This window comes from Rattus norvegicus, chromosome 7, assembly GCF_021556685.1.
Source record: "Rattus norvegicus strain SHRSP/BbbUtx chromosome 7, alternate assembly SHRSP_T2T, whole genome shotgun sequence".
In the NCBI taxonomy this organism is placed as follows: Eukaryota; Metazoa; Chordata; class Mammalia; order Rodentia; family Muridae; genus Rattus; species Rattus norvegicus.
The window spans coordinates 137,069,379-137,082,855 of NC_141540.1; the positions used below are offsets into that span (position 1 = coordinate 137,069,379).

At 43.1% G+C, this 13,477-nt stretch overlaps 1 protein-coding gene and 1 long non-coding RNA gene across 2 annotated transcripts in view; one reads left to right on the forward strand and one right to left on the reverse strand.

Moving 5' to 3' along the window:
* The first annotated feature begins 203 nt into the window (after positions 1–203).
* Positions 204–13,477, forward strand: part of Arid2 (AT-rich interaction domain 2) — a 118,286-nt gene continuing 105,012 nt past the window's right edge. The window contains 3 exon segments of the mRNA NM_001432507.1: positions 204–440; positions 547–640; positions 1,707–1,804. Coding sequence (NP_001419436.1) covers positions 349–440; positions 547–640; positions 1,707–1,804 — 284 coding nt within the window. The 5' untranslated portion in view covers positions 204–348.
* Positions 6,586–12,965, reverse strand: LOC148004956 (uncharacterized). Its single transcript, XR_015625950.1, has 2 exons — positions 8,770–12,965; positions 6,586–8,733 (listed from the first exon to the last, which is right to left on the reverse strand). It is a non-coding gene; the product is annotated as an uncharacterized LOC148004956 (long non-coding RNA).

Here is a 13,477-nt window from a genome sequence, read left to right on the forward strand (position 1 = left end):
TGGGGGCCGCGTTCGCCCCGCGGCTCCGCGCCCGGCCGCCCGTCGCCTGCCCCTCTAGTTTCGCTCCCGTTTCTTTAAACTTTTTTAGAAATTCCCCTCCCTCCGGCCCTGCGCTCCCCCTGGCCTCCCGCTCCCTCCTTCCCCTCCTCCTCGCCTCCTCCCCCTCCCTCCTCCCTCCCTGCGCCGCCGCCGCCGCCGCCGCCGCCGCCGCCGCCACCGCCGGCCCATGACTGAGCCCCGCCACCGCCGGCCGAGGAATGGGCTCCGGGCGCTGGTAGGGAGCGCGGGGAGCGGGGGCCGCGTTTGAACCGCGATCTGGGTTTTCGGGAGACCTCCTTTGGCAAAATAATGGCAAACTCGACGGGGAAGGCGCCTCCGGACGAGCGGAGGAAGGGACTGGCTTTCCTGGACGAGCTGCGGCAGTTCCACCACAGCAGAGGGTGAGAGCAGGACCGGGGGGGCAGCACCGGGGCGAGCCGGGGCGAACGGGGCCCGCGGCGGGCGCGGGGTCCCGGTGACAAGTGCGGGGCTTTCTGTCGCCCGCAGGTCGCCGTTTAAGAAGATCCCTGCGGTGGGTGGGAAGGAGCTGGATCTTCACGGGCTCTACACCAGAGTCACTACTTTAGGCGGATTCGCGAAGGTGAGTGGAAGTTTTAATTTGTATTTCCCTCTCGCTGGCCTGCTCGGAAAAGTCTGCTCCGGCCCGGGAGCCGGCGCCCGGGGCCGGGGGGGCGGTCGGCCGGGCACACGGCGTTCTCGGCGCTCGCAGCCGGTGGCACGGAGGCGGCCGGCGGCGGGGCTGTTTTCGGCCTGGTGGCTCGCGTGCGCGCGGCGGGCGCGGGGCTGGGCGGGCGGTGCGGCCCGGCGGCGGGGAGCGCCCTGCCCGGTGTCCGGCCGGCCCCGCGGGGTCTGAGCGGCGCGGCGGGGAGCGCGGGCGAGCAGAGTGCTCGCCCGCCCGCCGAGCCCCGCGCCCGCCCGCCCCGCGCCCGCCCGCGAGTCAGCGCCGCCACCGCCGCCGCCGCCGCTGCCGCTCTAGCACAGGCGGAGACACAGAGACACACAGACTCTGAGCAGTTTTCGTGCAACTCAAAATTAGCGCGGGCAGGTTTAACATCGATAATCGGCTGCGAAATGATCCCGGCGGCCGGGGGCACAGCCTCGGCCCGCTCGCCCTGGCTTTCTACAGCTAACAAAAGAAAGCAGGACCTGTCTGCAAATAGCCATCTTAGGCTTCAAGGCTAGGCAGAAGCTGTAGGCCTCAAAGAAGGGCCTATGGAGATGGATAGATCTGGGAGAGGGATCGGAGTCGGCCCCGGCCCCGGCCCCCCCAGAGCCCGCGGACGTCGCTGTCCGGAGCAGTATTGATCCTTTTGAACTTTTTTTTTCTTTAGTGTAAACGGACCGCGTTGAGGTTTAAAAGGGGGCGACAGAGGGACTTGCGATTGGTTATTGTCCGGGCTTCAAAAACAAAACAAACCCACCAACCCCCCCAAAAACAAAACAAGTGCTGCTAAATACAGGGTTTTCTGGTGAAAACACAGTGATTCAAGCAGCCCTGGCTTGGTAACTCTTGTGGCTCGACCCCAGACACCCACTGATCCTTAGGTACCCACAGATCTCTGCAGAAGGGTCATTTAGCTTCCAAGTTAGGGTAGGTTTTTCTTGGATTGGGCACTTTCAGACAAGTGTGCCTGTGTTTTTAACAGGTTTCTGAGAAGAATCAGTGGGGAGAAATTGTTGAAGAGTTCAACTTTCCCAGAAGTTGTTCTAACGCTGCCTTTGCTTTAAAACAGTATTACTTGCGGTGAGTAGTGGCGTCTTTCCCCAGTATTTGCAAACGAGGGACTTCGGGGCAATTAAACAACAAAATCTAAGCTCTAGACAGTTTCCAATCCCTTGTTAATTTCACTCTGAGAAGCATTTGCTGTCAATAAACTGAGATGGTAGGAGTCTGAAGTTTTCCTCAGGTTAAAAATACAGTCGTTTATATTTTTCATACAAAGCCATTACAGGTGACAATCCATATCCTATCTTGTAAACATTCTTTTGTGACATTGTTATTGACTGCTGGGTAGCCACTGAGGGCCAGAAAAGAAGGTGCTTAGTGAAAGACTTGGGATACTTAAGGAAACTTTGTAACCTGTGGGAAGATTTTTTCCCCCCTTCTTTATTTGGAAACCCCTTAACCGCCTACAATTTCATGGGTTTTTATTTTATTTTATTTTTTGTTTGTTTATTTGTTTGTTTAAAGAAAACTTACTGCATGGAACTGTTACTCTGCGTTTAATGGGATATTTTTTCATAAATAATTCAATGTAGATACCTTGGCTGATCAGAATTAACTTTTTGAACTCCTTTGTTATTTATTGAACTTTTGAGCGACTTAAAATTATCCAGTATCTTTAGGAATACGGGGATGGTTTGAGACCAGGTATTATAGTTGGAATTTTCTTTCATTTCCTTATATTTTGACTGCTTACTCCAGAAAGTCAATTTCTTGTTTATACGATCCAGTTAGATAATGTATTTTGTGACTTAGTGGTTTCTTCTTAGATTTTCTCCTATACTTTCATGCTGTACTTTATTTTGAAGGAAACTTTTATTTTTCTTTGATTACCACAGTAACCTTAATTATTTAAAATGAAAATAATGATCTTAATATTTCTAATGAATGTTGGTAATGGTGACATTACAAGATAGCCTGTTTTATATTTGCAATGTAGCTTCTGCATAATTTTAGTTTCATATTGCTTTAAATGCACTAGTCACTCTGTATAGCGCTTAGGATTCTGAAATAGGAAACAGGGTAATTGCACAGGTGGACTTCCTATTGGCTGCCTTAGATTGACTTCAGACTTCTTGCTGAAGAGTTCACAGAACTTGGCAGTTAGTGAGTTCCATAGGAACTCTAGAATATACCAAGGGTGAGAGTGTGTGTGTGTGTGTGTGTGTGTGTGTGTGTGTGTGTGTGTGTGTGTGTGATAGCATATGTGTCAGAATACCTTTTTAAATAAAAGAATAAAAAAAAATTCCCAAGCCGTTGACTTAGTAATAGAGTTAGAAATAAAAATTTAATACCATTTGATTATTTCTGTTTTTTATACTGAGAGAATTTGAGAGGGTTGTGCTAATATGTGTTAGGACTTTGTGCTAATGAATTCAAAAGCATTTGTAGTATTTTGTATAATTTAATTGTATATTTTAAAGTTATGCTTAGTGTTATTAAATGTATAGATTAAAATTCTGTGTTCAGTGCTAAATGGTATATATGGCTGATGAGGTATTTTTTTTTCTGTAAAATTTGCATTCATCTTAACAATCTTCACATAATTAATGAAATACCTGGACTTCTTTTCTTCTTTCTTTTTTTCTATTTTTCGGAGCTGGGGACTGAACCCAGGGCCTTGTGTTTGCTAGGCAAGCGCTCTACCACTGAGCCAAATCCCCAACCCTGGACTTCTTTTCTTTTACAAAGTGTAATTATAAGTATTTTGTTTCCTGTTGTCATTTTCGTCTTGGGATCGTGTCATCATTAATTGTACTTATGGCTACGCTCTAGCTGGATGCTTTCGAGATTGTCTTAAGTGTTTAAATTGTTCTTGGGTCGACTTGGGCCTTATGTTCTTCCTAGGGCTGTCTTGAACTGTGTCCTTAGGTAAACTTGCTTTCCCATATGTCACTCTCCTGGTTTGCTTTTGTAGGGCTGTAGCTAGGCTACTGGGAAAGAGTGGAAGCATTTGTTTGGGAAAATAAAACCATGGGGAGATTTGCATGGCTTGCAAAGAAATAGGATGGGTCAAATATTGGGTATTACCAACCTTGATAGATTTTTCCCTGGTGGTGGCATATTGTAGTTAGAGGATATATGTTATGTTGGGGTTATGCATGTACTTTCCTCTAAAACAATCTAACCGGTAAATCACATGCAAGACTTTTTAACAGTAAATTTACTAGTTAGCCCTAATGCCTAGTGCCTTCCTTCCCAGGCAATCATGGGAATGAGTGACTTGGTGAGTTAACTCTTTACTACATCAGATTTAATACTATGGTTTCTGATAAAGCACTTGATGAATTGTTTTTGGTATCTTTTGATTGAGTGGGTTTTTGTTTCTTGTTGTTTTTTGGTTGTTTCTTCTTTAGTTAGTATTTCTGTCTGTGTGGCTCAAGGGGACTCCTCCTGCCTCAGCATTTTGGTTTTGAGATTCTAAGCTTGTGCAATATCATTTCTCAGTCACATGTTGGCCATGCATACATGAACATATTTAATGTAAGCTGCTTTTTCATTGGACAAACTGGGAGACTGTCTGTTTTCCTAGCTCCCTGTGATAGTTTCACACTGGCCTACATTCTCCTGTCGTCACACAGTTAGCTGAATGAGCAGCTATTAGACTAGGACGGTTTGATGCAGCTGTATACTGTTACGGACAAAGAAGAGTAGACTGTGTGCGCCGCGTACACGTTCCAACAGTTCTTCTGTCTTCTTTTTGGTATAAATATAGTCATTGAGTATAGACATTGTAGCCTGCCAAGTTAGGTTAAATATATCAAATACACATTCATTCAACTGTAGATTATCTACAACAAAAATTCTCAGCCCAAAATTGAATATCCAATTGATTATTTAACACCGGTGTTTCATTTTTTTATTTTTAAATGATTTTTTTTTATTTAATGTGCATTGATGTTTTCTGCATATATGTCTGTGGGAGGGTTCGAATCCCTTGGAGTTGGAGTTGCAGACAGTTGCAATTGCCATATGGGTGCTAGGAACTGAACCTGGGTCTTGGAAGAGTAGCTAGGGCTCTTAACTGCCAAGCCATTTCTACAGCCCTCTGGTATTTAGTTTTAAAAATGGAAGTGCCTGCTGTCAGTTCCCAAAAGTAAATCATTTATTATATTTTAAAAACTATATTTTAAGCTGGGTGGTGAGGGCACCAGCCTTTAATCCCAGCACTTGAGAGGCAGAGGCAGATGAATCTCTCTGAGTTGGAGGTCAGCCTGGTCTACAGAGCGATTCTGGGACAACCAGGGCTGTTACAAAGAGAAACCCTCTCTACAATAAGTGCATAAGTAAATAAGTAAAATAAAAAGTTACATTTTAATTAGCTCGTAAATACTTGTCTTTTCACTTAGCATCGTCTTGTCATCGTCCCCTCAGTGTGTCCTGAGTGGCTCTGTCAGGCTATCTGTGTAAGACAGGAGAGACAAGGCGCAACTTCCCACATTTTCTTCATGGACAAACTTAAGGACCAAAAAGTTGCGTTTGTTGAATGTACCTGGTCAAATTTACTATATTATGGTTTCAGCGTGGTATTCACAAGTGATTTTAATAAACTATAATTGCAAGTTGCACATGGTTAATTCTATGCCCAAGTATATCTAAAACCAGTGTGTGAGTTATTTACTTGGTGAATTTATTTATTTATTTATTTGTTTGTTTGTTTGTTTGTTTATTTATTTATTGTCCTTCTTTTGGTACTAAGAATTAGACAATTTGTTATTATTTGGGTTAAGAGCTTGAAGGTTTATCTGGGCATTGTGATTCGAGTCTTTAACCCCAGCAGTTGGGAAGGAGAGGCAGGTTAACCTCATAAGCTCAAGGCCAGCCTGGTCTACAGAGTGAGTTCCAGGACAGCTGGGGCTACACAGCAAAAAACCTTTCTCCTAAAAACAAAAGTAAATGAAATTAAGTTTTGATATAAGGTTTTTGAAGTGTTTAATGGGACAATATTTTCTTCCTCTACAGATAGCAGGAGCACAGCCATAGTTACAGTATAGGTCAACTTGGTATGTTCTTTATAAAACTTGGAAATTTTAGAAAGGAGATGACATGTATGGACATTGAAACTGACTGAAGAAAGCTCCCATGTTGCTTGTATCTGAGGCCCACAGGCTGCTTTTTTTAAATGCATTCACTTTTGAGGTCTTTGGACTTGAGGATTCACAGTAGTGACTTTGCAGTCATATTGTGAATTGTGTTTTGTTTTTTCTTGTTAGGTAAATCCCTTTAGTTACTTGAGTGGTTCGTGTTACCAGCAGTTAACTTTTATCAGTTAAATGACATGAATGCATTTAGGGATTGTGAGCTAGTGACTACCATATATAGGTCAGTGAGGAGGCCTTTTATGAATGGCTTGAGGGGAAGTGAAAGAATTAATCAGTACTATTCAGTAGGTAAATAAAGTAACATACTGAGTCTGTAAATTGCTAAACAGAGGTAGAACAGCAGCTTATTCCTAGTCAAGAAAGGGAAATAAAATAATAGTAGGGGCAGGGAAAACAACTGTGTCTTAGTAAGTTACGAATGTGGGGATTTTAACTTTAGTTTTATAAGGTGTAGCCTTTCATTTTGAACAAACCTGAGTTTTATAGTTTATGGCAATGTTACAGTTCTGAAAAGTTTGTAGACTTACTGAAAGTAAAGTAGAAAGTGGATGAAGGAGGTTTAAACCTGATCAAAAGCTTGGGGTTAGGTCATAAAATCCATATTTGTAAACAACGTACATTTGCTCAAACTAGAAATCAATTTACTTTCCTAGATAGACAGCAGACCCACATAACACACTAGAGAATTTTGTCATACCCCTCCCCAACCCTTGCCTCCAGCATGCCAAGGACTCTTGTCACCGAGCTCCCACCTCAGCCCACCCAAAATGCATCTATGCCCTTTTCATTTAAATCTTACGCCTCAACTGTGAACTACAATATTTTCTTTCTGATTAGAAGCACCATTTCTAAGAGCACCTCTGCTCCTGAGGAATAGGTATTTTCATAGTGACCTTTATGTGAGATCTACTATGATGTCGTAGAAAAATGCCTGTGGCTCCTGTAAGCTCTTCTCTAGGCTCAAACTAAATGAAATTGGAAGTGGGGAGGGAACAAGGAAGGACACTTCAATTCATCAACATTCAGACACCTAACGCATATATTTAGGTAAAGTATTGTGGAAGAGGTTTTCCTTTTGTAAGGCTATGTAGTTAATGTACCGTGCCCAGGACTACTAGAGGTTACTGATAAGATGGGTTTGTTGGAGTTAAGAGGAGACACGTGGTCTGATAGAGTGAGGGATGATGATTCCCAGTCCTCTCTCTGCCTTCACTTCCATCCTGATACTCCGATATTCATGGTCAAAGCAGACACTTGTATCTGTGCTCTATAAAACACCAGTGTTCCTGAAATGTAGTATGTGCCTTTTAGAGAAGATGAGATGGTTTCGAGTCATAAATGTAAAGTTGGCTAGTTATTGTGGGCCTTGGATTGTATTACAGGTGTGCAACTCACCAGCACTTTTGAAACTCACTCTTACCTCTCTCCTTATTCCAAGTCCCGTCGTCGTGCTATATGGTATAAAACATCATGTTTGAGGGAGACTTACTAAATCCCCAAGAGCACAATCTGGGAAATCTGAACTAGAAGCGGTGAGATTAGGAAGAATAAAAAAGCTGGACAGGTGAAACATTGGGGAAGAGTTTCACTGTGTAGCTCACACTGGCCCCTAGCTCATGGCTGCCCCTCTATTCCTGAGTGGTAGAACTACAGCTGTGTGTGTCAGTGCTCCTGCCTCACACAGCCCTGGGCCCACGTGATGGAAGGAGAGAACCAGTGTGGACAGGTTGTCCTCCAACCTCCACGTGTGCTGTGACATTTGTATCCACACCCACAAACACAAAATAAATAGATAATGTACAAAAATTGAGTTTCAGGCACGTTTTATTTCATCTTTCTAAAAAAGGGTTTATAATAACTTTGATTTTGTTGGGTCTTTATGTTAGGCTCTTATTTGAGCTACTTGTCCCTAAAAGTCAAGTCCTGTTCATTCTAGTTAGAGACTGCCTTTTAAGAAAAGACCTTATAGTTGTATAGAATACAAATATGTTATGTATTTGAGTTTTAAAAAAATTAGTACAAAGTTTCTTTGGACAATTGTGGTAGTTATTGCTTGTAGACTAGTACTTGTGTTGAATTTGATACTAGTTCAGCTTTAAAAAGTATGTTTTGTTTAGTTCTGTGACTTTGACAACTAAGGAATTCATATTCTGAATTTTGATATTAGGGAAAATCTGTTAACAGTAGATACTGGATTAAGGGCCAGACTTTATTCTTTATTGAACTTAAAAGGAAGATGTTTGGATCGACACTATCTCTAGTTAGTTTTGAAGTTATAAGTGTATTTAAAATTCTGTGTGTGTGTGTGTGTGTGTGTGTGTGTGTGTGTGTATGTGTGTGTATGTATTCGTTGTGTGTGTTACAGCAAATGTGTAAAGGTCAGAGGACAACTTTTGAGAGTCCTATCTTCCCTTGGTGTGGGTTTTAGGGATCAAAGTGTGATCTGGCTATGTTAGCAAATGCTTTTACCTCTTCAGCCATCTCAACACTACGCTGTGTGCATATTTGATAAAAATAAAAAGTACTGACTTTTAAAATCAAAATAAATATGTATTTATTATATGAACAATGTAACATTGTTTCTATTTATCCATAGTTGAGCTAAAAAATAAATATATGCATTTATTATACAGTATAACATTGTAATTATTCATAGTTGATCTAAAATATTGGCAATTTCATTTGGTCAGAATAAAAGAAGATGGAGAGGGTTGGGGATTTAGCTCAGTGGTAGAGCGCTTGCCTAGGAAGCGCAAGGCCCTGGGTTCGGTCCCCAGCTGGGGGGGGGGGGGATTTATCTTTAAAAAAAAAAAAGAAGATGGAGAGAGGGTGATGAGTTCTGGGTACCTCTGTAGGACCAGTCTATCAGTGCGTCCTGGGTACCTCTGTAGGACCAGTCTATCAGTGCGTCCTGGGTACCTCTGTAGGACCAGTCTATCAGTGCGTTTGTATAGGAAAGGCAGCTCTGTGGTGCCCTGTAGTGAAGAGCCAGGAGGGAGTTTTCGCCCTCAGACTTCAGTAAATAAATTGTATCGTTTTCAAAACACAGCTTAACCCTTTGTATTTTACAAATCATTATCATAAATCTGCATTATTCACAGTTATTAAATATCCTCAGATAATATTTCATGTTCCACATGTGCTTGCATTTATCAGCCTTAGATCATCTGTTAATGTGACCATTCTGCTTTTCAAGAAACAAGGTCAACTGTGGGTTTTGTTTTTTGTTTTTTTGTTTTTTTTTTTTTTGCTATAAAACAGAGGTACCAGTGAGCTATAGTTTTTGCAAAAACATATTGTAAATTGAGGTAATATGCGTTTATAAAATGCATGCTCTTTTGACTAAGTGTGTCGTGATAAGCCATTGTTGGGACTGAAAACTCTTGGTAGTGTCTAGGAATAGTTGCCTTATTTCAGGGCTGTTGTCCAGTGACAGAACTGTAGTTCTGTGAACACAGTTAGTGCATGCAGGACACCACTTACTCCATAGCATGCTGTGGCCGGGCCTGAAAAATGTGACGTTTTTGACATGTTAGCTGCTGGGTCTTAACTCTTAACAGTCGGTTTCCTTCCTTTTTCCCATATGCTGTGCTTTTATTAAAGTAATGAGGTTAATTTGTCCCTTAGAAAGTCCTAACTTCTGGCCTTGGTTGATTATTCCAAAGTCAGTTAACGGGTTCTCCAGTCCTGCTATCCTAGAAACAGCTGAACCTGAAGGTTGATGTACACAGCACTGATACGCAGGGGTACAACGTCCAAAGTGGTGCTTTGCTGTCTGGGGATCATGGCCCTTAGCTGCTCACTTTACGTTAAGACTGGCTGTGGATTTAATAGTAGACTGAAACTGTAGTTTTAAAAAGCCTGCTCCAGGTGGCTGCTGGTAGGCCGAAGTTTGAGGACAGTTGATCTAAGTACCAGTGAAACCAATTTAGTTGCTGAGATAACTGGGCTAACTTGGCACCAACATGCTGGCCAGGGTTACATCCAGAACAAAGCTCTAAGTGACATCTGGTCTGGGGCACCTGCTAAAGCTGCACCTGTCACCAAGCAGAGCTTGGCCACACCCTGCACTTTGACTTTGGGTTTCCGAGAAGGTACGGAGAGCTCTGCTCCACGCAGGGAGAAGGCACAGGTGAGCCATGCCATCCCAAGTCACCCGGACTGCAGTTGTTTAGCCTGGGTTAAGCTTAGAGACTAAAACTACGGTTTCCTTCAACTTCTCTCCTGCCTGGAGAGTTTTCTTAATATGTATCTGTCGTTGTTTTCCTATCCGGACATCACATTATTCTTTCTGAATGAGATATTATTAGTTTTATTGAATTTAATTTATTGATGATAAGTGCTTATCATCTTAGTGAGGAATCTTTCCTGTCCCTACTCCCCTCAGGAGCGTTTACGTGTGAACTGCTGTAAGAATAATAGTTCTGGGGTTCTGGGGTTGGGGATTTAGCTCAGTGGTAGAGCGCTTGCCTAGCAAGCGCAAGGCCCTGGGTTCGGTCCCCAGCTCCGAAAAAAAAAAAAAAAATAGTTCTACCAAATGAGGGGAGGGCTGTTGTGTCAGGAGAGACCTCATCCCAAAGCACCGAAACAAAACAGAAGCTGTACCAATGTGATACTTTGTTTAATTCAGTATTTCCACTTCCTCCCAGGGGTGTGTGTGTGTGTGTGTGTACGCACGCACGCATGTGCAAATGCATACATGAACTTGTCTGTATGTCTGCATGTGTCTGTGGTGAATGTGCACAGGTGTCCAAGATGGCTTGTCCTTGGGTGCCATCATGCATCCTCTCTGCATTCCTCAGTGACATGAGGCTCTGTGATTTAACTTGGAGCGCAGACATTCAGGCTGCTGACTGGCCAATGAGCTTTCATTCAGGTTGCTGACTGGCCAATGAGCTTTCATTCAGGTTGCTGACTGGCCAATGAGCTTTCTGGATCCCCAGCTCCACCCTCAACAGGGTTACGGTTGTGTGCCACATCCTGCTCGCTTGCTTTGTCTCACTTTTTACTCTGTGTGAGTGATTTTGCCTGCATGTCTGTCCAAGCACCACCTATGTGCCCGCCCACAAAGCCCAGAAGAGGGTGCTGGATCCTCCAGAACTAGAGTTACACATGGTTGTGAGCACCATGCAGGTGCTCAGAATTGAATCCTGATCCTCTAGTAGGACAACAGTGCTCTTCACCACCAGGCCATCTATCTCTCCATCCATCCCGTGTCCTGATTTTTGTAGGAATTCTAGGGATCTAAATTCATGTCCTCACATTTTCATAGCAAGGACCTTACTGACGGAGCTTATCTCCGAGCCAGCCTGTTTTTCAATTTTTCAAAGCTTTGCTCACATTCAACATTTTATTTTAAATTTTAGAAACAATTGTTATTTAATCCTAGAAAAACAATCAGAAAATTCCTTATGTTCCTGAGACTTTTCTTTAGAGACTAATAGGTTACTTCAGTAGTGAGGGGCATCGATCATTCTAGGTATCCCCTCCTTGCGTCCCTCCCCCTTTTTTCCTTTTGTTTATACTGGGGTTGAATTGAGGAGTTTGCACCTGCTAGGCAAGCACTCTACTATAGAGTGATACTATACTCCCCAGCCTCAGCTCTCAGTATTACATGCTGGCCATAATTGCCAGTTAGGAAATGTCTCCCATGTGTTCTGAACACACTTTGCCCCTCCTGCCCCTTGTCCTCTCCCTTCCGTGGTGGTGGGCCTGCTTGACATGTTACAGAACATTGTCCATAACTCTTCATTCTGTGCTGTCCATGGACCATTCAGGCCCATGGTCCAGGCTTGTTTAAATTTTATTAGTAAACTTCATTACCATGTACTTGAGGGGCGGTTAGCTGGAAAGTTAATTCTGGAAGCAGAATTTGAGAGACATTGTGTCATAATCTGCTGTTTGGACGTTAACTTATTGTTCAGGATGGCAAATGTTCATTGTGACGGCCTTTGAGTTGTCGCCACTGCACGTAGTGCTTGCTTCTGGGTGTGTCTCGTGATCAGTTGCTTTACAGGGATACTGCTTATCCCATAATTTTAGCATCTTTTATGAGGAAGTCTTTTTGGGTCAAATTCTACTTCGTCCCTCTTTTAGCCCATTTTAATTGAATAAGTCAAATGTTAGAATAATTATACATGAGGTCAGGAGGAACATTCTGTTAGAATGCACACTTGAGGCCCAGGTCATCTCTAGCACTGCATAGCAAATGGATAAACAAATACATAAATATCAGAGAACGTACGTTTGGGGTCCTTATGTCACCATTGCCTGACCCCTGGAACCACAGGGTTGAACTTAGTTTGTCTCTAGTCATCCTGGAGTTGGTAATGTTTTCCATGATTATTTTGGATTAAGTTGATTTCCCATATACTAAGGTTATGATTTCTTTATTGAAGGAAGATTACCATTTACTTGCATACATGTTGTGCACGCTCATGAGCACAGGTGCCCCCGAGGCTGAAGATGCTAGCGCCTCTCAAGAAGGGGGTACGAGTAGTTGTGGGCTTGGTTTTGTGGTAAAGCAGGTGTAGTGGGCGGTAACTATATTATAGTAAAGGAGAGACCCCACTGCCATAGATAAGATACACATGCAATGGAAAAAGGCAAGAGGAAACATGTGTGGACCATAACTGCAGGTGTCAGGATAACCTCAAACCCTCATGATTTATACAGACATACATGGCATCATACAGTTAGGCACCCATTTTAATGTAGTTCTAGATACTCGTGTATGTACATATATATGTATATGTGTATATGTATGACTATGTGTGCATACATACTGGTCTGGAAGGGACAACATCTAACAGTAATGAACACCCACTTCACACAGACCTCGTTTTCTACATGCTACTGGACACCAGGAATCTCTCTCTAAAGGGAAAACATTCTAGAGCCGAGTGAACAAAACTAAGTTGGATCTAAGTGATGATAGTTTATTAGAAAGAAAGGAAGGGTTAAACAGTATGAGGCATGAAAAAGTCAAGGGACGAGCTCGGAAGCTCCCACTGGCTCAGTCCAAGCAGCAAAAAGCACAAGAACAGATTTTGGCCACTTATATGAAATAAAGATCTCAGAAAAATAAAAAAGAAAAAGAAAAAACCAAAAAACCTTTCCTTACCCAGTGGGTTATTGGCCACCAGCTTATCAATGTGTCTGGAATGACTGAGTCACAGACCGTGTGTACGCATGCATCATAGCAGTAATTCACTCGAGAAACCAACAGGCATTAAACTTACTGGGTCAAAGACAGACAGCCAGCACGATGCTTACATGGTCTCAAGATATGTCTCTCGGGTTCCTTCATTACAAATGACAAAATACGTCGCAAAAACCAGGACACTTTAACCAAAATTAACTTCAGCAGTAAAGGCTCAAAGTGACATCGAATGCCTCCTGCCCACAATGCCTAACCTAAATCTGATCCTGAAAACCAACACAAGCCACCGCCAGAGCACATCTGCCTGCACTTCGCTTGTTGTTGTCATTTGGGGCTATTCATTTATTTGAAGTATGGCCTCACAGTGTTCCTCAGGCTGACCCCAGATGTTGTGTGTACATAGCCCAGGTTGGTCTTGGCTTACAGCAA